At 40.2% G+C, this 26,052-nt stretch overlaps 1 protein-coding gene and 1 non-coding gene across 3 annotated transcripts; both read left to right on the forward strand.

Annotated features, from left to right (window-relative positions):
- The first annotated feature begins 3,138 nt into the window (after positions 1 to 3,138).
- On the forward strand, positions 3,139 to 17,872 carry GPATCH1 (G-patch domain containing 1). 2 transcript variants are annotated; one of them, XM_054296317.1, is made up of 20 exons: positions 3,139 to 3,238; positions 4,195 to 4,329; positions 4,612 to 4,697; positions 5,084 to 5,244; positions 5,602 to 5,699; positions 5,838 to 5,896; positions 6,223 to 6,468; positions 7,244 to 7,391; positions 8,116 to 8,195; positions 9,202 to 9,406; positions 10,009 to 10,329; positions 11,995 to 12,176; positions 12,529 to 12,656; positions 12,924 to 13,057; positions 13,396 to 13,565; positions 14,679 to 14,889; positions 15,595 to 15,705; positions 16,204 to 16,328; positions 16,843 to 16,988; positions 17,567 to 17,872. In XM_054296317.1, exons 1-20 carry the CDS (start codon positions 3,166 to 3,168, stop codon positions 17,586 to 17,588), a joined length of 2,841 nt encoding a protein of 946 aa, XP_054152292.1. In that variant the 5' UTR covers positions 3,139 to 3,165; the 3' UTR covers positions 17,589 to 17,872. The 2 variants fall into 2 exon arrangements, with proteins under 2 accessions (XP_054152292.1, XP_054152291.1); XM_054296316.1 differs by having other exon boundaries at positions 3,157 to 3,238; positions 14,682 to 14,889.
- Positions 17,873 to 25,116: 7,244 nt separating this feature from the next.
- TRNAT-AGU (transfer RNA threonine (anticodon AGU)) lies at positions 25,117 to 25,190 on the forward strand. Its single transcript has one exon. It is a non-coding gene; the product is annotated as a tRNA-Thr (tRNA).
- The last annotated feature ends 862 nt before the right edge of the window (positions 25,191 to 26,052 follow it).

Raw genomic sequence — 26,052 nt, forward strand, 5'->3', positions numbered from 1 at the left:
CTTACCAGCAAAAGCTCATTATGCTTCTCCCTTATGTATGAAGGGAGAAGTATTCATCAACTCCTGCTGCTTCTCAAGGCAGGTTTTTGAATTCTGAACCTGACACATGGCTGCACATTTCTGTTCCTATTGTTGTTGGCTTTGAATATTAAACTTAGATTCTCATCCGAAAGATTTTCTCAGTAATCTTGACAGCTTTAATGTCAATAAATTCCAGTGCAGTGATTTAGTTGAGTTAGTATCATCCTTTATTTCTGAAGATTGCAGTTCTTAATGAGCAAATGTCTGCCTACTGTAAGCAAGTACTAGGTGAGGAGTAGGGAAACATGATCATAGGTCCATTATTTTTTCCATTCTCTTTCCAAATAGTATTTGTGGGGAGGAAAAAAAAGTTACAAATTGCAAAAATAGGGCACGAGGCACAGTAGCAGCAGTGATGTAACTCTGCTTTGAGACTGTTACAAATTTACAGGATGGAGTAGAAGATTTCCTTACCAAGAAATGTACTGAGGAACAATAAAATGATCTGAAAATGGTACACAAACTCAGTGTCAGGACTCTGGATCAGCACGATATGATTGCTGCAGGTGCAGTGCTCCACTGCTGCTTCTTCCCCTTAGAGGTATTGACTGCACGTATTAACTGCAGCATTATCTTCACTGAAATCCCTTTTATTATTAAATAACTAATATGCTTTGCCTGTTCTGCTGTGAAATCACAGTGGAAACAAGACACTGCAGTTTACGTGGAAACTAAGACCAAACATGTGCAAAATCATCGCCACTTTCCCCAGCTAATGCCTTGCCTTTAACCGAGATGGACAGATAAAAGTCTGGGTATTTAAGGACAATAAGTGTTATCTCTTTATTTTGCAGTCCTTTAAATAAAGAAAATTAGCACTTTGCAGAAGCTAAGGCAATGCCTCAGGGGCTGACCTTCAGGTGACTGTTTTGTCAACTGATACCACAGCCCTGAGTTAGCAGGGTGAATATTCAGTGAAACACTGAATGCAAGGTAAGGCAGAGATGAGTTTGTCTTATTGTTTGTAGAAATATGGGATTTTTATATTTCCTGTGCTTATGATTTTTGTTTTTCTTTTTATTGTGATTTTTAAAACCCTTTAAATTAATCGAGTTTTTGCTTTTTTTCTTTTATATATCGATTATACAAATTTTAGCCTGAAGTTCCCGTGACTTGCATGACTTAAAACTAATTAACAAATATATTTGAAGAAGTGGTCTTAAATAATACAACAAAAGACATAACAAGACACTTCCATGCCTGATCTTCTCGATGAACCAATACAGAACCAGATGTTGAAAACTATGTATTGGCAAACAAAAGTCTAAAGGCCACCTCTGGCTTTACGGCTCAATTTCGGCCTTACATCCACTGGCAAATATGTGAACTTTCATTCAAAAATGCAGGTGCTTTTTTTTTTTTTTTTTTTTTTACCAGACAAATTTCTGCAAAAAAAATTATTTGAAACGTAAGCTAGTCAGTTCTACTTATATTTTAGTTTCCTTGCAATTAAAAAAAAAGACACTGGAATGATTGTCTTATGTAACAGCTACAAATAGCAATTGTCACCTGGTTTAGTAATTGTAAACGAGAAAGCGAGAAAGTTTACCATGGAGAAGGAAATACCACCGGGATGCAAAAGTAATTCTAATCTGAGAAAAGCCTTAACGGAAAAAAGCTTCAGTATTTGATTACCTCAACTCTTTGAACTGATCAGACAAAGCACTCAAAAGATTTTCCGTTAGCATTGTGCAAAAAAGGTTTATTTAAGCCGTGTGTTAAGTCAAAGTCACACAGTATCGAGTATTCAGGAACAATTCTTTCCTAAACAAAGAGAAACAGGAGGTATGCTAACAACTCATTGCCGCTGTATGTTCTAGCTAAGTGTTCCGTAATGATGAGAAAAGACAATGCACGTAGAGTGTCCGTGGCTTTTACTTTATTGTTCCTAAGTGAATTAGAGACCTGAATGACACAGGGAAATCCCTATTTGCATGGAACCGTGTCAATATTCCCCATGGAAACCTGGAGCCACGTGAAACTCCAGCAGTTTCACTGTGGAAGAAACCAGTTCCATGTAAACAAATGAAGAGAAACGCTGGGATGGAGAATTCACAAAAGTCTTACCTGTTAAGGGAAGGGATAGCTGAAGACTGTGTTTTGATTTATTTTCAAGGATTTCAGAGAAACTGGTGATCCTTTGAAAAGTTGTGGACTGATAGAATCGTCAGTGCAAATTGAAGCGTTTGCTTTTGGTTTTTTTTTGGGGGGGAGAGGGGATAACAGTGGAAATAAAATCCAAATTTTGAACCCTTGGGTCCTACTGGTGAATAGTGGTCTTTGTACAAAATACATTCAGGAAACGTTTCTCTCTCGATACAGGACATCCCAAGGAGGTTCAGAGATTCCTGAAGCCTTCAGGGATGAACTCTGTGAGGGAAGGTTTGAACGCCCAGACTTCTGCCCTGATTCTGTGCAAATTCATCTTGATCAGCGCGTAAGACAACGTGGTTAGGCAAATTTTGCCATGTATTTGCTTAAGTGTACAATGAAATTCGCAACTCCGTTCATTCTGATTCAGGGTGGAGTCCGCTTTACACCTTGATTTAGATGAAATCTGTTTGTCAGAGTCGTTGCTGCCCTTTTCCCAGCCCTGAGTCTGAGGGGGGCTGATCTGGTGCACTCGATGACTCAAGGGAATGGCTGCTGACCACCGGCAGTTTGACATTACGTGCCGTGGTTAATTTCTAAAGATACCAGTCAGCGTTTCAGAGCGATGATGTGGAGCCGCACACGGCAGCTCCGCTGGAGCTGGGGCTTTTCCAGCCAAACACGGCTGAGCTGGAGGGACCCGTGCGCCCGGACCGGCTGCGACCGCCGCCTGTCCTCCCTCAGAGCGGGCACCGAGAGGGGGCACAGCACCGCGCCACACCCCAAAGCCACTGAGGGGCTCCGGGCGATGCCGCCGCTCCCGTCCCGCCGGCGGGGTCCCGGCGGTGCAGGGTGCCGGCGCCGCTCCCGTCCCGGCGGGGCAGGGCGCCGCTCCATCGCAGAGCGCTCCCGGTGCCGGGAGGTGCCGGCGCTGCGCGGCTCCGCCTCCCCCTCGTGACGCCGCCGTGTCCCGCGCGGCCACCGTCGTGTAAGATGGCGGAGAGCAGCGACAGCGAGGAGGAGGATTTGGTGAGCTATGGAAGCGCGCTGCAGCCGCTGCAGGAGGGTAAGGGACCCCCGGGAGGTTCGTCTGCTCCTCCTCCCTCTGTCAATGCGTTGTGCGAGCGCTGCAGAGCGGCCCGGCGTGAGGCGCTGGGGCTGGGTTATCTCGGAGAGCCTGCGCGGTCCGGTCCGGTTCGGTTCCCGGCTGAATGCCGTGCTGCCCGTACTGTGAGGGGCTGCGGCGTGTGGGCCCAGCACAGACCTGCTGCCCTGCTCCTGCTGCGGGGGGCCTTGCTCGGCAGCAGAGCTGTGCTGCGGGAGCATGGCCCAGCACAGGGCGGGCGGAGCGGGGGAAGAAAGGCCTTGGTACCACTGCGGCTGTGGCTGCGGTACCCCGCGGCTTGTGTCGGCTGCTCCGGGTGAAGCTGGGTGCCCATGTTTGCTTCTGTCCTCCTCACCCCCCAAAAACCCCAGTACAGTTCAAATAAAATACTTCAAATGCACGCAGTTATGCTAATCTGACCGTCTGATGTTTACATGGTTGAGATGGACAGGGCCAGGACTAATGTACTGTTGTGACTCCCAAGTCTGTGCCTCTTTATTCAAGAAATGTTGTTAAAAAGAGGTAAACGTTTGTGTCAAAGTCTCTGGTTTTTGTGTTTTGTTTCATTTTATACACTTTTGATGTGTAGTTTCTCAAGCAATTACTGAAGTGAGTAAATCCTGCCAGAGGTCTTGCAAACTTAAAAATGAAAAGTTTCCTTTCACAAGAAAAAATGCAATGTTCTCAGAAGTCAGTAGAACTGAGGATTTTGATGTGAACACTCTGTGCTTTTCCTTTATCAATGACGTGCATTAATAGTTACAGTATAGCGTAAATAAATGAAATGTGGTGATTTCTACATCAGGGTGGCTAATGTTTGATCCTGTTCTTACAAGGAAGATACAGCTTCTGGAGGAAGTGGGAAATTGTTCCTTCATGTAAAGTTGTGTCTTACTTTCTGGTTTATTTGATTGTAGGTGAACGAATTAAAAAGCCAGTTCCTCTCCAAGAGCAGACTGTTAAGGATGCAAAGGGACGATACCAGCGTTTCCATGGTGCATTCACTGGTGGCTTTTCTGCTGGCTACTTCAACACTGTTGGGACAAAGGAAGGTCAGATATTTTGCTGTCTTCTGGGAATGGTTATATTGAGAATCATATTGTCGTGCTAGTGAAAGCAAATTAACTGTCACTAAGCATTTTTGTTCCTGCTATTCCTTATGCTGTGAATAGTTGAAATAGTATTGCTGAAGTTATTTCTCCCTGAGGTTTTGGACTGTAATTTTACAAATATTCCTTTGATGTATCCTTAAAATGTAAGGTTGAAATGTTTGAGTTGTTTTTGAATACTGAGTTGCCTTAAGTACCTTACTTAAATTTTTGCCTTCTTTAAAGGATGGACGCCATCAGCTTTTGTGTCATCACGGCAGAAGAGAGCAGACAGAACTGTTTTTGGACCAGAAGACTTCATGGATGAAGAGGTAAATTTAGAAAGGAATTTAAAACTTGAGTAAATAGTTGCCATGACAGCAAAAATTGAAGTAACCTTGAAATTACATCTTGGATACAGTGTTATCCTACTAGCTTTTACAGACTATTTCATGGGTTCACTTAAGAAGCTTCTCCAATGTCAATATTAAAAAATAAAATCAGAACTCAACCTTTTCACCTTATCAGAAAATGCAAATACTTTTGAAACCGTTTAAGATATTTCCACTAAAGTTATTGCAAAAACAACTGCATAAGTGGTTTGAGAAAATTAGCAAATATGAAGGTGATGTGCCATTTTCATTACTTTACTATTACAGTAAGCAAGAACTTGAAGGATGCTTAATCTAAATGTTCTTATTTTTGTGTGTATTTCCAGGATCTTAGTGAATTTGGGATAGCACCAAAAGATATTACAACTACAGATGATTTTGCATCTAAAGCTAAAGACAGAATAAAGGAGAAAGCTAGACAGATTGCAGGAGTAGTTGCTCCCATTCCAGGAACCACTGCATTTGATGATTTAATTGGACCATCCAAGTAAGTAAATTTACCTGAAAGTTTGCCAAACCACTCATTTCACTTAGAAGTGTTATATTGCTTAGAAAAGTAATGTTTGGTCACTGCAGTTGTCAGACTGGAAGATCCTGCAGTGCTGTATTTCCTAAGTGGCCTCCACCTAAATTTTTGTTTTGAATGTGCAAACTTGCACCAAGTAAAGATGTATAAACTGACAGGTAGTGTGTATGCAAGTAGTAACACTTGCAGATTTGATTTTAAAGCAGGATATAAAACTAGAAGTTCAAATATTATATATGTACATTATTTATCAACAGATAATAAAGGTGTGGTTTGAAGTAATTTTGGGGTTTGTTTCCTCTTTTTTTTTCTTTTTAGAATCACAGTTGGGGTTGAACTGTTGCGAAAAATGGGCTGGAAAGAAGGACAAGGAATTGGCCCACGAGTCAAACGAAAGCCACGCAGGCAGAAACCGGGTGAGTTCAGGGAACTGCCTGAGCTAATTAACTTCCTTGGTAGTAGAAAGTTAACATTCATAGACTGATGAGAAAGTTGATTTTAAACCCTCTTTTTGTTTTTATGAATGTAATATGATGTTATGGTGTTTCTTACAGATCCTACAGTGAAGATTTATGGTTGTGCTTTACCACCTGGACTGTCTGAGGGTTCTGAGGTACTGAACAGGCAAAGTGGTCTGTTGGCTTTTGTAAGAATATGTGAAAACAAATTAAAAAACAAAACAACTTCTTTAATGTCCTCAAACAGTATTTTAAATGCATTTTCAAATCTTCTTAAAAGTGTTTATAAATACTTTCTATGCTTAATGTGAAGAAAGGTGTTAATATCTAAATTTCTTTTTTTGCTACATAAGAAGGTTTAGTTCATACACAATTCAGGAAATGCAAACTTGCCCAGGCTCATATTAACTGAATGTCGTAAAAGCTCAACATACAGAACTTTTAGTCATATTTGCTCTCATAAATTTTTATTTTGTACAAGGATGAAGAGGATGAATACCAGCCAGAGAACGTGACCTTTGCACCAAAGGATGTAATGCCTGTAGACTTGACTCCAAAAGAGAATGTCCATGGACTTGGCTATAAGGGTTTGGATCCCTCACAAGCCTTGTTTGGTGCCTCTGGAAGAGAACACCTGAACCTCTTCACAGGTGGTTCTGAAGAAACAAGCAACTTACTTGGTGATCTGAGACACAGCAAAGGAAGAAAACTAGGTATTACAGGTCAGGTAAGGACATTTTTTAATGCATTTTATCATTAGTGTAGTAAAAGCCACATAAATTTTGTTTTAATTGAAAAGCTCATTGTAATATTGTAAGAAATGTGTGGTTTGAGAATAGGATTTTTTTAGAACTTATTTTGAAGATGTGGGAAAATCCTTAGAACTCTCAAATGCCTTCACTTACTGAAACTGTAAAAGACAGCTATAAAACTAGTCAGCTATTCTGAGTAGCTGGATGGAAAAATGTTCTGTTACTTTGATGAGATAAAGTTAATATTCAGTTTGTTTTTAGTTTATGTTTTTTGTCTATTGTACTTTCAGTAATGCTGTATCTGTCAGTTAGAGAGGTTTTGTGTTGCTCCAGGGTATTTGTAGTTCTTCTCTAGAAGCACTGTCAGTTTATATTTTCTGGGAATTCTGCTTGTTTAATTTCCCTGTTAACTGCCATTTTTTTCCTTTTGAGAACTTAACCTGCTCATAGTCAGATTGCACATGTTATTTTGGTGGAATTAGTCTGCTGTCCTTGTCTTGTACACACCAAACTTGGTGTTTCTCCCTGCCAGGGGACTGGAATGTGTTTGCTTTTGTTGCTTTTGTGCTCACTGAGGTGTGGGGCTTTTCCCACCTCAGTTTCTGTGGTGTAACTCTACATTTTTCCCAGTGTATCTGTATTTGTACTGAAGACTTTATATAGACTAATAGATATCCATGTAGATGTGTTCTGATGTGTGACTTCAAAGTTTTTCCACTTTTGAGGTCTCATTTAAAATATGTATTTTAGGCTTTTGGTGTAGGAGCTCTAGAGGAAGAAGATGATGATATTTATGCAACTGACACACTGTCAAAATATGATACAGTTCTAAAGGATGAGGAACCTGGGGATGGCTTGTATGGCTGGACAGCACCAAAACAGTACAAATCCAAAAAAAGTAAGAATTGTGGTTCTCTTTAAAGATTGAGTGTAATATGGGGAGGGGAAACAAGAAATGTGTTCTGTATTTGCCATATATTGTAATTTTCAGCCTTGATATCTGAAAAGTCAAGTAGTCCTACTTCTATATTGAAGTGTTCAATTATGGAAATAATTTCCAAAGTCTTCCACTAATCCCAGTGTAGATTAAACTCTCAAAGCTATTTTTTCAAAAGGACAATATGTGCTGCTTTGTGAGATACAGTGCTCTGTTTCACTGAAGAAAACAAGTGATTGTGAATCACAGTTACAAAATATGGCCCAGCACTTAAAAAGAGAACTTTTGTTTTAGATGAACTTCTGTATTTTCAGATAATTTTTGTAAATTGTATCTTGGTGCCACTTTATTTTTACTGCACTGTGTAAATGCATGAAATATTGTCATTTCTGGAGCAGCTGTTCATGTTGGTTGTACTCATTGATGGCACTGAAGGTGTTGGCTGTGCACAGTGTGGACACTGCTGCTTCACTGTAAGCCTTGTTCAGCCTTCAGCAGTCACTCTGGGAGCAGCTTTTAGTTGAATAATACTAATCCAGAATCAGAACCCTTAATTTTAAATGGAAGGTGGTGAAGACAAACTACAATTATGACTCATAATAGACAGTGACATATGGGAAATATTAAAAAAAATTGTCTAACATGCATGTTTTAAATATTGACCAGTTCTGTGATCATTTTGCAGGGCCTGAAAGAGATTTTAAATATATAGGCAAAGTCCTGGCTGGTTTTTCCTTGGCATCAAAACCATCAGCTCCAGTCAAGGTAAGCAGATTTTATGTATTAAGAATAACATCATTCATCATGTGAACTGTGTGGACTCTGCTCCTTCTTGGTGTTTTTCTGTTCTTAGAAATAAATGGTTTGGTCAGCAATAAAAATTGCTGAATGAACAAAATTATAGCACTGGGGGCTGTAATAGAAACCTAAAATTTATCAGGCTCCTGAAGGTGTTTAAACTTTGCCTGGGTCCTGGCTTTGAACAAATGCCTTCCACACTCTTCACTACTACTTTCCATAAAGTTGGAGGAATGGTTTAATTTAACTTTAAATGTGTATATATATATATATATATATATATATATATATTTTGCTTCTAGATCTTTCATATGTAACATTCAGTTTTCTGTAAAAGGCAGGCCTCATGTTTTGTCCACTTTGCTATTTTGGTGACAGTTTAATTTTTTAGTCCTATCTTCAGGTTTACATAATTCATGCCATATATATTTGCATAAATTAGAATGACAACCAATTATATGACAGGGTCCTCTTTCTAAGGAAGAATATTTGTGTGGTATATAAAATCCCATCCTATAGGGAGCAGAGAAATAACCCTTTAAATAACAACTTGGATGAAGAACATGGGGAAAAGCACTTTGAAAGATGTTAAAATATAGTAAGCATGGAACTACTCAGTAATCCAATTGATTAAATCAATTGACTTGTGTTAAAAAAATATTAAGCAATATTAAAAGGTGTTTTCTCAAATAAAAACAGTACATCCTAAGACTAGTTTTTGTCACTTAATGTGCATGTTTCATATTTTTCCATAGCTGTAAATCTGTTGTCAATCTATTTGTTCCCAGAGTTTGTAATTCAGTGCCACTTACCAGTCTGTAGGAATTAGTAGCTTGTACTATCTGTTTCTACTCTAAGATGGAAATTGAGGAATTCTTGGGTTGAGCTTTTTCTGGAACACATTTGTAAGTGTTGCACACAAAGTTGTCTCTCTCTCTCAGAGGATTTTTGTTTTGTTGCCCCTTTTCCCCAGATGTATCCCCCGCCCAGCCTGCCGCGCACTTACAGGCCAGTCCATCACTTCCGACCGCTGCTGCCCCCTGGGAGCGAACGCTGCCACCTGCAGAGGGCACTGGAGCAGTCAGCTGGCAAACTGGAGAGTGACCCAGCCCAGCACAGCAGGCATGCTCTGAATGCAGCTCAGAGGAGGGAACAGCTGGGGGAGGCTGAGCTGAAAGGTGGGAACATACCTGACCCTGGCTTTGCTTGTGCTTCAAACCTGTTTGTATGTATATAGAGCAGTAAGAATTTGGTGTGGCCTTGAGTGCTTATTTTCTAACATAAATATATCAAATCTAGTTGCCATTTCATTGTTCAGTTTCGTCTCAGGTGGATTGTTGACATAACTGTCTGTATATTAATTTACTTAAATATTTTAAAGACAAAAAGTATGTGCTGGATTATGTTTTTTTGACAGACTTGTGGCCTGTTATGAATACAATAGGCTGTGATAATTTTTTCTGTAAAATGTTTTACTGAAATCCATTCAGATATACTAAGAAGATAATTTATAACTGTGGCTCACATTTGTATCTACAATAGTAAACTTTATCAAGTTATATGTAAATAGCATAAAAGATGTAACTGTGGCCAAATTTTTATTTGACATGTATGCCATATATTTGCCATTTATGCCATTTTATTGTTAATTTCTGCTTAAGAGAATTTTATTTTAATTTATACACATGTGGTAGGGATTTTTTCTTCTACTAAAGTGGAAGAAATAGTTCTAGTAATTTTTCATTTCACTTTATCTTTCACTGCTTTTTTTCTGCTTTAGGTCCAGCTCCTTCTGTTTTGGAGTATCTGTCTGAGAAAGATAGAGAAAGACTCAAACAAGTGAAACAAGCATCTGAACAACAAATGAAAGCAAACCCAGTGCCTCAGCAGTCCCCAGGTGAGGCAAAACCAGTGCCTCAGCAGTCCCCAAGTAGCAGATTCCAGCTGGCCTCCAGAGAAGATGATGCTCACAAATGGCAGACCCTGCTGGGAGGGCAGTTAGCAAATGCTGGTTCTAGTGACTTCAAACCATTTGCAAAAAATCCAGAAAAACAAAAAAGATATGAAAATTTTGTGAAAAGTCTTAAACAAGGAGAAAGAGGTAAAATATTTCTTGATTTGTTTTTTCCTTCCCCTCCCCTCCCCCCCTTTTTTTTCCCCCCAATGCATTTTATATTGACTATGAGTTCTCCTCCTGAATTTCACAGCACTTCTCCTTTTACTTCTTTTCAGGACCAATGTTTACAGAAATCTTTACTGATACTTAGTCATGTTGATTTCAAGAGAACTGCTCAGTTATTCCGTTGTCAGCAAGTCTTGGTTTTAGGCATTACATTTCATACTTCTGTGAGGTAGCAGAAGTTCAGTTCTACTTCATTTCCTGGATTTCCCTTATTTCATTTGAAGGTACACTTCAGCTTTGGTCAGTGGAACAAGCCTTTTAATTTAGTTTGTTTCTCTTTGAGGAGTTAAACTGACAGATCATAAAAAGGCAGAAAGAGGACTGGGTAACAGTAGAACCAAAAGAAACCCCATTCCCTCTGCACCAGGGGAAGATAAGAACCCTAAAGTGAATGAAGTATTTCACACTTCTATTGCATGTCCTTCAGATACTCAAACTTCTGCTGTCACTTATGTTCTTCTCAGAAAAATTTATGACTGCAAAAACACAGCATCCATGCAGAGCTCTTACTCCAAACAAAAACCATCCAACCTCCTTCATCATCTCTTTTCATGCTGTTTCAGTCTCCTTCCATTTTGTTTAGGTTTTTGATATTAAATGATACTGTGGTGTATATTAGATTAAATTAGGTACTCACAATGCCTTGTGGTGAGGTCTTCAGTTCTGTGATTTTTCTGTAAGGTATGAAAAGCTGAAATTGATCCAGGGAGTTCATCATCAGCCCATGACTAAATTGCCTTGAAATAAACTTTAAAAAAAAGGATTGGGTTTTTTTCCAAATTTTCAAGTCCACAGGGGCTACTGGGGAAGAAGAAAATGGGCACTAGGGAAATTTGACAGAGGAAAGCATATGGTGACAGGTGGAGAACCTGTGTTTGTTGTATTAGTTGTGATTTGGGATTTTTTTGTCTTTTTTAAGTCTTTCTCATTATATAAAATAAATATTTTCTGGTCAGTAGCCTCTTCTGGTTACTGCATTGGGACAGACTACTTGAGCTTTGAATTATGGCTGTGTTATGACTGTAAGTGCCTCCCTAGTCATTATGATGATAATGTAGAGATGTATAAATAACTGGAATGGTTAAAGGTCTGTTTTACTGTAAGTGTATTTGCTTGGCTGGAGTTATTTCCTCTTCCTTCTGGGAAACAAACTGAACCTGTTGCTGTAAACCTGTGTGCAAACTCTGTATTTATCACTGGGCACTGATCACACAGCAAGTTACCAAAGCATAGCCAGGCTTAAATTCTTCTGTTCTGTGTTTTAGCTATTTGATAAAGTTTTGGGTTATACTTTTTGTTTTAATCACCTGTTAAATCCTTAAGTATTTTGAACATTCTTTAAAGGGCAATGAGTAAGGAATCAGTTTTACAAGTAAAATTACTTAAAATATCAATTTAGCATTTGGCAAATGCTGTCATTCTTGCTGTCTTGAAAAATGACCTCCTTTATCAGGGATTAACACAGTTGGGGTTAGTACTACCCTTAAGGTAAATATTCATTAAATACTTGCAAGAATGTTATTTTTGTTTGAAAAGTGTTGACCCAAAGCATCTCTGCTAAGAATTCCTCTCCTCATCCTACAGGAGAAAGACTGGAGAGGTTTTTTGACCAGAATATGACAGAGTGGGAGCGAGGCAGAGAACAGGAGGAGTTCTTCCGTGCAGCAATGTTCTACAGATCCTCAAATTCCACACTCTCATCCAGGTTCACCAGGGCCAAATATGAAGATGATGTTGACAAAGTTGAAGTTCCTCGAGACCAAGAGGTATTTGCTGTCTTGTAACACATTGGAGCTGCAGTTGTTGCCTTAGTCCTGACTTTTCCTTTTAAACTCTCATGAAGATGTGTCACTGTTTTGTTGCCCTTCTGTTCAGCAGTTTTTGAAAACACTTGGTGCAAACAGAGTAGTATTTGTTAAACAGCATTTAAATATTGATGGATTTGTCCTGTTCATAAATCTTACAGCAGTTCAGTAAGATTTTTGTGAGTGTAAATTCTGCAATTAATTCTGTAAATTCAAGAATGTAAATTCTGCACATTGAAATTGTATATAAAATACATTTTGTATCTCTCTTTACACAAATTATTTATCAGCTATAAATGTTTGACTTTTTCAGAATGATATTGATGATAAGGAAACAGCTGTGAAGATGAAGATGTTTGGCAAACTCACCAGAGACAACTTTGAATGGCATCCTGATAAGCTGCTGTGTAAAAGATTTAATGTTCGCGATCCATACCCTGAGTAAGAGAATTCATACTTATATTTTTAAAACTTTTTATGATTTCTGAGTTTTTAATTTGCTTGTGGAAAATCTGGCTTGATGTTTTCTTGTGTCATAAGGTGATACAGAACTGCCCAAAGTTTTGATTTGTGTCACAAAATATGGTGACCTCTGATAAAATAGCATGCATTTGAAGGACTACTGTAGGAGTTCAGGTTGTTGTAGCTAATTTGAGAACTTTTCTGTGTTTAATACAATAATCAGCAAACAATTTTATTTCCCTCTAGTTCTTCTGTAGTGGGTTTGCCAAAAGTGAAACGAGACAAGTATTCTGTTTTTAATTTCTTAACTGTGACTGAGCCCACCACATCTGCAACTCAAGCAACAAATGAAAAGATCCAAGAGAGTAACAGTCTCAACAGTAAGTTTGTTGTTACTTTATTAATTTAGCTCTACATGGGATAATAGTATAGAAAAGGCATCTTTCTCATTGAGAACCTAGCCACATGATCTTTTTTGCATTAAAAAAACCCAAATGAAGGAATTGAAATAAAAATTCAGTGACATAAAAACTGAAGTTAGTGATACATTAGATACAAAGCTAATTTCTTCTACCTAAAAGACATTTATAGGTCAAGTATTCATTGGAAAGATTTAAAAAATGTCAAACTGAAGAAGCAGAGTAATTTAAAATCAAGTAGGCCATGAAATGTAGAACAATTTGGCATGCAGGTGATTTGAATATTTTGGATGTTTTAGAACCAAAGAAATCTTCAAGGTGGGATGTGTCAGACAAAGAGAAGGAGAAGAAAGATTCCATCAGTGAATTCATCAGTCTTGCTAGATCAAAAGCTGATGCTCAGCAGCAGCCCCCAGTGCCAGCCAAAGAAGAACGTGGAACTGGGACAACTGAAACTCCTCCCTCTGTGGTGAGTTTACAACAGGGTTTGAACTTAAAGGGAACAGCTGTAAACCTTGAAAACCCAGAAATAAGAGGGGTTAATATATAAATTGTTTATATATGTTAATATTGTTTATATTTGTTAATATGAATTGTTAATATATGAATGTGGTGGTGTTCGCAGGAGTCTCAGGACGAGGGAAGAGACGAGGATCTGACTCCATGTTTCAGAAGGCTGATTTATTATTACATATATTATATAATATTATTTATTATATATTATATTAAAAGAAGATATACTAAAACTATACTAAAAGAATAGAAGAAAGGATTTCATCAGAAGGCTAGTAAGGAAAGGAATGGAATGATAATAAAGTCTTGTGACTGATCAGAGAGTCCAAGCCAGCTGGACTGTGATTGGCCATTAATTAAAAACAATCCCATGAGACCAATCAAAGATGCACCTGTTGCATTCCACAGCAGCAGATAATCATTGTTTCATTTCTGAGGCTTCTCAGCTTCTCAGGAGAAAAAATCTTAACAAAGGGATTTTTCATAAAACATGTCTGTGATATATGAATGGCTCAGTTTGCACAAGAGCCAACTCGGGATAAGCAAAGGCATGAGATGGCACTTTGAAGAAATTTGAGGTTATAACTCTGGGATGCAAGATGTTTGCAGCTTACCTCTGATTATACTTGAAGTTGGGCTTAAGAGAAGAAAAAATGTAGCCCAGTAGTCTGGGAACTAAATTCAGTAACTTTAGCACTGCCCTGCTCACAGGCACACAATGTATTTATTTCTCCTTTCCATAGAACAGAGTGCATATTTTGGGGAGAAATGTGATGTTTTCCTTTTGCTTAAATTTAGTATTATATAATCAAAGTATTAATTAATGAATTAGAATTTATAATATCTGGGGATGTATTTTCACAAACTGTACTACTCTTTATAGGACACTGGCTTAGTTCCTCAGCGTTTCAGAGCTTTACTCTTTGGGACTAAGATTGTTTATTTCACAGCTGTTGTGCCATCCGAGTGTTTTGTAAATACCTGTCAGCATGCTTGAAGTTATTCCTTATCAGAGAGAGATTGTTAGTTTCTTTAGTGCCTAAATACACTTTGTTGTGATGCTCTATAGCAGGCAGCTGAGGAAGATAAGGATCAGGAGGAAGAAAGCAAACGACCACCCATGGACTTATTTAAGGCCATCTTTGTGAGCTCCTCAGATGAAAAATCATCTTCCTCTGAAGAAGAGAGTGATGAAGAAGAGCAACCAACTACTTCAGAAAGACAGCCAGAAACCACCAAGCCAGCTGATGTAGCAGACAGTTCTTCCTCTAATTTACAAGGTAGTACTTACTGGAAGTTCATTTTTATGCAACACAAAATAAATACCTTGTAAAAGTTCCACTTTTGAATCACACATTCTTGAACTGTTAGGACAGTGCTAACCAGTGCAGATCCTCTGAGATTGGCAGAGGTGGGTGTGGAAAATGCAAATAAATACAGCACTGAATAGGGCCTTGCATGTTACAGTGTTAGCATTGCCATGCACCTTTTGTGTGGAGTTTACAGGCAAACTGCTGTATGGAATATGCCTGTTACACAGTGAGGGGGAGCAGAACATCTGGTGTAAGAACATACTTAAAATGAAAATACTTTGTTCATTTACTGTCTCAATTGGTTCTATTAACATTCAACTTGTGGTGTTTGTTAACCTTATACATCTCATTGGGTTTTTTATGCATCCTGAGCAATGGAAAAATAGTGCTGTTACAAAAGGGAAGCAAACAAATACACTAATAGCAATTTAATTAATAAATTATAGTTTAAAAGGTAAATTTTGATTTAATAGAAAAAACCTACAGTATGTTGTCATGTTTCAGAATGGCAGCTACCCATGTCCAAAGCAGTCCATAGAGATAGAGGATGCTGATCAGTTTGCTTTCTTAAAGGTTTTTAGAAAGTCTCTTTGAACTTTCTTCAACACTTCTTGGAAAAATTATTTTCTTATTTTCCTTTTAAATATAGCACGTTTTTGTGTTTTTTCATAGATAATGTGACTGCTACAGCTGATTCTGGCATTCCTTCATTGCCTACTTCAAAGCAGGAGCTGGATGCAGCAGAGGAATTTGGACCAAAGTTGCCACCAGCTTTTTCTTCTGGTAGGTTCTGTAAGCATCTAGAGTGTAAATACTGAAATGATATATAAAATACATTATATCTCTCTTTAAAAAAACATTTGTGAATGGGCCATCTAATCTCTCTTTAAAAAAACATTTGTGAATGGGCCATCTATCTCTTAAATGTGTGCTATGTAAACAGGCATCACCAAATGTTTTGTTGCCATGCTCTGACCCACAACAGGAACCTCTTTGCCTGTGTGCCAGGTTTGTTTTAACTATAGAGGTAATGATAAAAAATGGATGTGAAAATATAGGATAGTCTTGCAATTTCATTTTTTAACAGATTGCAAAGACATTTAATTACAATAGGGGTGTTACAGGTGGGAGTTTTAGACATGTAATTTCCTTTTTAAAGTAAGGGGGTTTTTTTTGTTTAACTATCAGATCAAGTTAAAAGTAATACAGAATGTAATAGCCAAATTACCCTATTTTTGTTGGGGTTTTTTTTATTCTTTATACATTTACTTTGTACTTTAGGCACTACTTGGCAGCAACAAACAGAGGTGCCAGCAACTTTTCCTGGGCCTAGCAGGAAAGAAAAGCATAGGAAAATCAGGGAGAGGCACAAGGCTAAGAAAGAACGCAAACGAAAAAAGGAAAAGGTAATAAATTTAAATACTGATTTCTGATTTATTGATTCTTTGATCTGCCTTTCAAAATGTTTTATTATTTATGCTTGGTTGTAGAAAAATATATACTGGGAGTAGAATTTAAGCAGCAGAATCTTGTTGATGTTTTGAAACCAGAAAATTACCCCACTATGATGCTGCTTTTCCCATATGCACACAGGTGACTACAGGTACAATACTGTGGGTGGTTTCATGTTCTGTGTGGAAGATGTCAGACACATTCTGGGAATTGCATTCATGCCTTATATTCAAATAACTGTAATGAAACATCTGCTTTAGGGAGATTTGAGTGCTTGGATTAAATAGATTTTGGTTTATAATTTTTTTCTTTAAGCTTAGTCGGAGTAGTGGAAAAGAATCATTGATAGGTGTTCTGTTTCAGTTAAGCTTTGAGTCCATACTGAAATTAACTTTTTTCTTTTGTTGACATTCAGAAAAATCCAAATCTTTCACAAGGAGATAAAAGGTTATTTCTGTTATTTTACAGAAAAAGAAGCACAAGAAGCAGAAAAATAAAGGAAAACACAAGAATAAAAAATCAGAAAAAGACAGCAGCTCAGACACTACAGATAGCAGTGACAGCCTTAGTGATATGGATACCACAGGCTTGTCACCTAAAGAACTTCTTAGAAGGTAAGCAGAAAAGTTGCTCAAACACTTGCAAATTTAACAGTGAATAACTAAAACATCAATTTATGAGTTCTCATTCTAGTGAACCTATTTGCAGCAAATGTGAACAAGCCAGTTTCTTTATGAAGATAAAATATTGCTCAGTTTGGTGAGGAAAGAGTACAAATATTGGACATTTTAATCAAGAGGGTAATTAATTTTAGGATAGAAGCCTAAAGACAGCTAAACACACAGGCCTAGCAGAGCTAATGGACATTATAATTAAAGATGACTGATATTTTTGGAAGGTATTTTGAACTGCAATTAAAAATTGAACTAGTGCAGGTGGAAATTCATGTTTTCATTTATCTACTTCTCTTTGCCCGGGAACATTGGAAGAAACTTGTCTGCTAAGGTTCCATTCAGAGAGATCTGTTGTGTGGCACCAATGCTTCATGGTGCCAAATGTTCTTATCTGATACAACTCAGATCTCTCTCTCTCTGCAACTAAGGTTTAAGAAACTGCTCAAGTAATGAAATGTTCCTAATGTGGTGTGTGACTGTTTAGTGTGACCTTTTTCTTTTTTTTCCCTCCCTTTCAGATTAAAACAACTCCAGTATTGAAGAGCTCTCTTGTGTTCTTCAGTGTTGTGTGACTTGATCTCAGTTTTGATCTCCTCTGTGATGGTAGATCAGTGGTGTATAATGTGAAGCACTATAGACACAGTATTCATATTGAATTGCTTTCAAAGTAAAAGTGCATATGTTTATGATGTTCCATGAGCTCAAATGTATGGATTATAGAGCAGTGAAAAGACCCCTTTCTGGGCATAATCATCTGAAATACTGCAGGCTCTGTTTTATTTAATAAAACAAAGCATTTTAATAAACTTTATTATTACAAATAAGTTTTGTATAGTGCTAATTTGTTATACCTAGGACCTCTAAAACACTGGAGAGTAACTTCCAGTCTGAGTTAAGTTAGGAAGTTAAAACTAAAGCAATGTAAAAATTTTATTGGGTGCAAGTACTTTTATTGAATCTAATGTAGAATTTTACATCACAGTCTTTGAGTATCCAGCTGTTATTTTTGCCTCTCCAAATTGTATAACATTTACTACAGCAGCTCTAAATCATTAACCTTTGACAGAATCACAGAATATGCTGAGTTGGAAGGGACCTGGCAGGATCATCAAGCCCAAGTCCTGACCCTGCACAGTTCATCTCACATAAATTATCACAGCTAATGAGCTAAAAGATTATGTATGATTAGAAACTGCCTCATTTTATGTAGTTACAAAGAAAACTGTTCATACTGCTTTTTATCTGCAGTTGGCATAATAGAAATTGTCGCTGAAGGACACGAAAGAACACAAGCACACCACTGCTCTCAAGGTGAAGGGAAAAAAGGGAAGTTTTATTCTCTGACTCCAATATTTATAGCTTTACAAAAGTGACAGCGGATTGGAAGGTGACAGTGACACCTCTGCAATGACACTGGTCAAACCAACAGTCCATCAACTCTCTCCTCCTCCATAAAGGAATGAAAAACAATGAGTTATTTACAGAAAGTGTGTGAGAAAGTTCACTACAAGAATGTCAACATCAGAAGGCTTAGAAAATCTTAAAAAACCAGGGTGACAAGAAATAATTTAGAATAATTTAAATATGAGCCATGAAATAATACTGAGGATGTGGGGAGCAGCTGTGGGGCAGCTTGGAGCCCTGCAGGAGCGTGGGTTCAGGGCTCTGGGGGGCTGCTGGCAGCCCAGGGATGGAAAGCTCCCTGACACTTTCTGTGGGGTTAATGCTTGTGGCAGCTGGTGTTTGGTAGTTCTGTTCACACAAACACATGCTTGACAGTCATGAGCAAACTCCCAAATGAGTGAAGAAAAGACTTTTCAAAATATCTTTGCCAGAATTTGTAAGTCTTGGCCAGAACATGTGGCCTAAGAGCTCCATGTGCTCATTTTAATGGGCCACAATCAAGGAAAAAAGTGTCTGAAAGACTTGAGAGACTTCATGAGATTTAAAGATTTTTTTTTTTTGAGAGGAAGAAGAGTTTGAAAACAAATCTCCAGAAAAACAAAAACACAGTCTCCATCCCTCAGCATTTTTTCTTCTCAACCAGATTCAGTAAATCTGCTCCAAGGTGGTTCAAGGATGTGAACTTTGCTGTCTAGTGGAACTCAGGATCCTTTCTCCTGTGGTTCCTGCTTTCATACTCCCCCTCGTGGACTGAACTCAGCTCCTGTGAACCCCTGAGTGCTGTGCAAGGGACTCTGTGCTGAGCACATTGCAGCATTGACATCTGCATACATTAAACAGCATGACTCAGTCTAGGAATGGGTAATGAGTAGTAGTGCATTAATGTCAAATTAATTCAGATGAAATAATTTAATGAAGTATCTAAAATGTTGATTTCCTGCTGTGCAGTGCCAGGTTTCTAACATAACCAGAAGCTCTTTCAGGCATACTGAAAAGGCCCAAGAAGCACAAAAGCACAAAAAGTCCACAAGGTTCAGCTTAGCAGCATTTTAGCCAAGAGCTGTGGATGGCTAGCTCCAAGAAACCAGGAAATGGAGAAGGAAAAAGTCACATCTTTTAATGACAAGTAAATAAACACATGGCAGCTGTAAGCAGATATTGTAGATTGGAGATATAAAAAAGTGTCTCAGTGTGTTAGTCATGAGATGTACAGCTGAGTAACCCTCAGATAGACAGTTCCAAACTTTCCTGCTTTGTCTGAACCCAGAACTGGAACTTTTATTTTTCTGTCTTCAGCAAAATGCTATTCAGTTCTCTTATGTATAAGTAAACTGAAATCAAGACCAGAAAATAAGAAGATAATCCATTAATTTTTTTAAAGTATAACAGATCCTTGAATGTTCTTTGCTGAAGAGGCTATAATGTGCCACTTGGCTGAAGTGTCTCACTTCTGTTTAAGAAATTTTCTCTTTCTAATTTTTCTCTCTAATTTTTATCTAAGGAAGTTCTCTTTAACACTTGTTGAGCAATACTTATTTTTCAGAATCTATCTAAAAATATTTCCCTGAGTATTGGGAACGTCCTGACAGCAATGTATATGGCAAGGCTATGTAAAATATAGTAAAAAAAGCCTAATTTTCTCCTCTACAGCAACAGCTGAAGCAAACAGAATTCAGGAGACTATGGTGGATTTGGATCATGGGGGACTAGGCCAGCCCTGACAATTTTCTCTCTGGCATTCTCTTTTTTCCCCTTTGAAAGAGTAGATACCAAATGACTGGCTGTACTGAGAAAGTATTTGAAGTTCTTGACAACAAACAGTATCTCTGGAACTGACAGTGCACGTATCTTTGGGAAAACAAAGATTAATAGTGCATGCAGCAGACAAAGACTGGCTAAGTCTGGAAGGGCAGTTTTGACTGCAAGACTTTTTTGATTCAATAGAACAAGAACACACAGCAGCTTTGATCTTGTTTTTCTTTGATCTTAGAGACATTCCTAATCATTCTGGTGTCAGTACATTGACACACACTGAGAAAATAAGTGAAAAAGTGAAAAATAAATTTACTTTCAAGTTTGTCTGTTATCAAGGGCTGCCAAGTTAGCAGGATAGCTCCTTCCAGTGAAAGCCCTTGTGAGGAAGCAGCTCTAGATCTGAAATTTGGTGTCAAAAAGGGCAGTTACAGTCAGAGATGTAAGATTTTATTTTCATATTGAAGACAAATGAAAGAACACATCATGAAGGGAGTTTATGTTGCCTACTTTCTGACTGATTCTAAAACTTCTTTGTACTTACACAAACAAAAATGTGTAAGTAGATTGTAGAAATTAGGTTAATAATGGAAATGGAAGATGGTTTACCTAGTGAAGGTATGATGGCTGATCCTGTGATACTCTGAAATGGGAGTTACTCTGTATGTCAGCAGTCCTCATGGGGTTTTGTGGTGGATACTTACAGTCAGGTGGGCACCATAATCCATTTGGAAATTTTGATTTGTGTTTTTATTTGTTTTACTAAAGAACTTCATAGAAACACAATTGTTTGGGTTGGAAGGAGCCTTAAAGATCATCCAGTTCCAGCCCCTGCTATGGGCAGGGACACCTTCCACAGTCCCAGGCTGCTCCAAGTCCTGTGCAGCCTGGCCTTGGGGCCTTGGGCACTGCCAGGGATGCAGCACCCACAGCTTCTCTGGGCCACCTCACCACCCTCAGAGCAGAGAATCTATTCCTAATACCAACCTAAACCTACTCTCTTTTAGCCTGAAGCCATTTCCCCTTTTCCTGTAGCTTCAGGCCCTTGTCAATAGTCTCTCTCCATCTTTCTTGCAAGCTCCCTTCAGGTACTGGAAAGGCACAATTAGGTCACCCCAAAGCTTCTCTTCTCCAGGCTGAGCAATCCCAATTATCTCAATCTTGCCACAAAACAGAGCTGCCCCAGCCCTCTGATCATCTTGGTGGCCCCCTGTGGCCCTGATGCAGCAGCTCCCTGCCTTTCCTGTGCTGAGGAGCCCAGAGCTGGAGGTGGGATCCAGCTGGGATCTCACCAGAGCAGAGGAGAGGGGCAGGAGCACCTTCCAGGACCTGCAAGGCACTGCCCAAGGTGTATCCATTGAAGGTGGAAGGAATGAGGGACTTGTCTTTACAAACAAACCCTGGGTCTGCTGGTAAATAGAGCTAGATACCACCAGATAAACAATGGGAAGGGTTCCACTGACTGAAAATGGAATGAGAGATGGAATGAGGGAGATTTGTCTTTACAAACAATAATTTACATAATTACATATAAATAGATATAATTGATATAAATTCCATAAGGAAATCCACTAATTGACACAAGGAAAAGACCAAGATGTACCTTTGTCCTTTGTCAAGTACCTCAGCCAATGGGGAAAGAGGAAAATGTGGCCAGAAAATTGGGATAAAAAGAAGGCTGTGTCCTCCAAAAATCTGAGAGATCCCAGGGGAAATGCCCCATGGCCTCTCCCTTTATTTGAATAAAGTTACAGGACTCCTCTGTCTCCTTTTTGGACATAAACCTCTGGTGTTTGTGGATTAATTTTCCTGACAAAGGCCTCTAATAAATACCTACTTTATTCTTTTAACTCTGTCTAGCCTCTGTTCTAGGTAGCCACTGCAAGGCATCAGTAGGATTTTCTACCATGAGAAAGATTTCCAGTTATTTATATATGAATGTTTCAGAACTTGAAGGACAGCAAAAGGAACCCCATCAATTTTGAAAATGTAACAGTGACAAAGGCTGGCATCAGAGGAGAGGCAGAAGGGAGATGAGTATCTGAGAATCAATCACAGAGCTTTGGATTTGAAGGCAACATCTGTAACTTGGATGAATAAAGAGAAATAATCAGATTGCCCAGTTAGCCTGTGTCTGAGTGGAAGTGCTGGGGAGCTGTTTCTCACTGCCCTGGTTTCATTTCTGGATCAGAGACATCTCTTGGTCCCTCCACAACATGAAATAAGTGTTACTGCAAACCACTTGTTAGGAAAATCAATCCACAAACACCAGAGGTTTATGTCCAAAAAGGAGACATAGGAGTCCTTTTACTTTATTTGAATAAAGGGAGAGGCCATGGGGCATTCCCCTGGGGTCTCTCCAATTTTTGGAAGACTCAGCCTCCCTTTTTATCCCAATTTCCCAGCCACATTTCCCTTCTCTCTTTCCCCCTTGGCTGAGGTACTTGAGAGGTTCAGACTTCCTGATACACCTGATGCCAAAGATTTCCCTCTAAGGTATAACCCTCCCTTTTCATTTTAATTCTTATGGAATTTAGGGGTTTTTCTACCCCGTTGTTTCTTTCATCTTTCAATGTCGAATTTCATTTATCAGCAAACCTAAAGTTTATTTGTAAAAGCAAATATCTTTTTCCATTCATCAATTAGTGGAATCCTTCCCACTGTTCCTTTTTTCTCCCAGTGCTGGTTTTATCTACCAGCAGACCACAGCTTGTTTGTAAAGAACAAATCTGCCATTCCTCTCCCACTGCTGCTCTGGACAGCTCCTCTTCTCTACACTGACAGGGGCTCATGTGAATTTTTACACTGTGATGGAGCTGGCTGTTTTCTTTTGCACCTGCAGACCTGAATGTTGTACTGAAGATGACTCCTGTACTGCCATCACCAGATAAATCTGGGCTCACACCCCGATGGTGCCAGTTGAGTTGTGCAACTCAAATAACTAAATAGCAGTTCTATGGGGAAAAGGCACCTGTGGCTTGGGGACATACAGATACAGACAGGTTTGTGAGTACTGAACCTGAAACATGCTTTGCACACTGAACTCTCCTTTTGTTTTATTCACAAACTAACAATTCTGAAAGTGCCTGTATTTTAATTTTTGAACAAGATATCTCCTTAATTTTCTAAATCAATAAAATTTTTATGTATTTTTTTTCTATTTAGCTGTGTGTTGGAGTTTAGGATTTTTCCTTTTTTTATCTCTCAGGGAATTTTCTCCCGTTTGTTGCCTAAGAGATGGCAATGATGGCACTTGGGAGACAGAAGAGGAGGAGGAGGAAGAATGCAGCTGACTGCAGTCTCTTAGCTGTGGGGCTTTCCCTTGAGAAGTGCAGAGATCCCTGGATATTCTGGCTGGGATCAGGGCTGGGCTCAGCTCCTCACTCTCAGATCAGAGTGCACAGGGGTGGTTTTGGTGCCAGATCTGCTGCCCAGAGTGTTATAAATGATCAATCGAAAGCCAAATTTTGGAGTTTGAATAGACATCCGTCCCTCCGGCTGCTTGTGGTCTCAGACTCGTTTGGATTTCACAATCTTTATAAAATACATTCTTTGATAGCATGGATTATTTCTAACATGTATTACAAGAGGATTCGCTGCCACTGCGGAGTTTTCATCCTGCTCTGACTCCGCTCTCTCTATTCACTCTTACTCTCGCAAGAGCAGCTCTTGGATCGGGACCTTTTCCAACCCTGATCTCGCTGGGAAGGGGATCCCGACCCTAATCCCTTCCCGGCAGCAGCGTCTCCCGGCCTGCAGCAGCCCAGCTCTGCTGTTTGTCTGCCTCTGCTGCTAGAGGTTTTTGGCTCCATTTTAACGCGACACCCCGCAGGTTCCGGCACGGCTCCAGAGCCTTTGCCGCCTCCCCCGCTGCCCCAGCCCAGGCTACGCCGCCGCCATTCCGCCCCCTGAGGCACCGCCCGCCCCTGCGGGTGGGCACGGGAAACCCCGTGTCCATCCCTCCCTGCCGCAGCCACAGCGCCCCCTGCAGGCGCGGGGGAGCCACGGCCCGGCCGCAGCCACAGCGCTCCTGGCGGCGGAACCGGAACTGCAGCCGGTGCGCGGCCCGGCTCGGCCCGGTTTATGGGTGTGAGGAACACCGGCGCTCCCCTGGGGAAATTAAACGAGGCTAATGAAGGACGGTAGGAGACAAGGACCACAGAGCAAAGGTTGTTACAGACGGGTGCATCTTGGCACTCGCTTCGGGGATACCCCTGAACGCCTTTTCCCTTCCATCAGCCTGTTGTATATTCATAGTCCCTTATGCATAGTAAACTTTTCCCCAAACTAGTTTACATGTTCTAAGAATTCTTTGGCATGGCTGCTCCTCGGGTCCACCTTTTAAGAGCATGCAGATTCCTTGCTTGTGGTTTTAGTCCACTTTTATCCCCTCCAGTTTGTGCCTTGGTGCACTCTGCCTTCAGAGGGTGAGTGCTGATGGCTGGCAGATGTGTCCAGGTGTGCTCATCCTGCGTGCATTGGGTGTTATCCCATCCCAGCAGGCATTTAACACAAGCACACTGATATCAGCTTAAATAACAAAAGAAATAAAAACTATATCTTTATAACAAAGTAACTTTAACACCACACATATAAAATCCATTGAAAATTTGCGAAAAGCCGATATTATAGTATGTATCTATAACACCATGAACCGCAGCCAGCTGAGGCCCTGCAGGATGAGGCAGAGCTGGAGCTCTGGAGGCAGTCTCGCCCACAAATGCCTGAGAAGCCGACATTTATGCATTTTCCTCCCTCTCTATGTGTGCTGTGCCACAGCCAGGGCGGGTGGGGCGCGGTTCGCGGCCCCGCACGGAGCAGGGCCGGCGGGGCGGGCGGACAGAGCAGGCCCGGAGCAGGCCCGGCCCCGCTGTAGCTGTTTAATGCCGCACGGAGGACGCGCTCAACGCGCGGCGCCGTGGCTTAGTTGGTTAAAGCGCCTGTCTAGTAAACAGGAGATCCTGGGTTCGAATCCCAGCGGTGCCTGCGCCGGTGGGCCGGCTTTTTGTCCCCCGCGCTGTTTTACCGGCCGGGATCAGCCCGGGAGAGGGGGGAACTGCGCGGGGCATGTGAGTAACTACAACAAAGTGTGCGGTGGGGGGTGAGTAAATACAACAAACAGCCGGTGAGTATGTGTAACTACAACAACCAGCGCGGGGCGTGTGAGTAAACACAACAAACACCCTGTGGGTGTGCAATGGGTGTGTGTAAATACAACAAACATGCGGTGGGTGTGTGTGTAAATATAGCAAACTGTGAGGTGGGTGTGAGTAATTGCAACAAACAACACAGTGGATGTGCGGTGGGTGTGTATAAATACAACAAACACCTTTGTGTGTGTAAATACAACAAACACCCCAGTAGGTGTGTGTGTAAATACAACAAACACCCCAGTGTGTGTGTGTGTGTAAATACAACAAACAGCCTAGTGGGTCTGTGTGTGTAAATGCAACAGCCCTCTGTGTGTGTGTGTAAATACAACAACCCTGGTGTGTGTGTGTAAGTACAACAGCCCCCTGGGTGTGTGTGTAAGTACAACAGCCCTTGGGTGTGTGTGTACACACGGACACACAGGAACAGCCGCAGCTGCACATCCAGGCTGTCTCCTGTTGGCTTTTTGGGAAGCTGTTTTCCAGGAGTGTTTATGCACACAGAGTCGGGAAATGCCTCTCAGCATTTTTTCTTCTAATTGCCACATCTTCAGCAGCCCCTAGGGCAAACAAAGCTGTTATTGCCTGTTCTCCTGCCCTTACAGCCGGAGTGGGAGTGCCGCTGACTCCGTGGTTGCTCTGAGGCTTTTGCTGTCCATCAGCACTGAGTCCTGCCTGTCACCTCTTACCTGTCACGT

The sequence above is a fragment of the Melozone crissalis genome, unplaced genomic scaffold (genome assembly GCF_028551555.1).
Source record: "Melozone crissalis strain CALT ecotype California unplaced genomic scaffold, PUWL_Pcris_2 ptg000007l_1, whole genome shotgun sequence".
Lineage (NCBI taxonomy): Eukaryota > Metazoa > Chordata > Aves > Passeriformes > Passerellidae > Melozone > Melozone crissalis.

Coding starts and splice junctions, on each gene's coding strand:
- GPATCH1 (XM_054296317.1), top strand. CDS start 3,166: ATGGCGGAGAGCAGCGACAGCGAGGAGGAGGATTTGGTGAGCTATGGA. Junction 10,330..11,994: donor TCTTAAACAAGGAGAAAGAG/GTAAAATATTTC, acceptor CTCATCCTACAG/GAGAAAGACTGGAGAGGTTT. Junction 13,058..13,395: donor AGAGAGTAACAGTCTCAACA/GTAAGTTTGTTG, acceptor TGGATGTTTTAG/AACCAAAGAAATCTTCAAGG.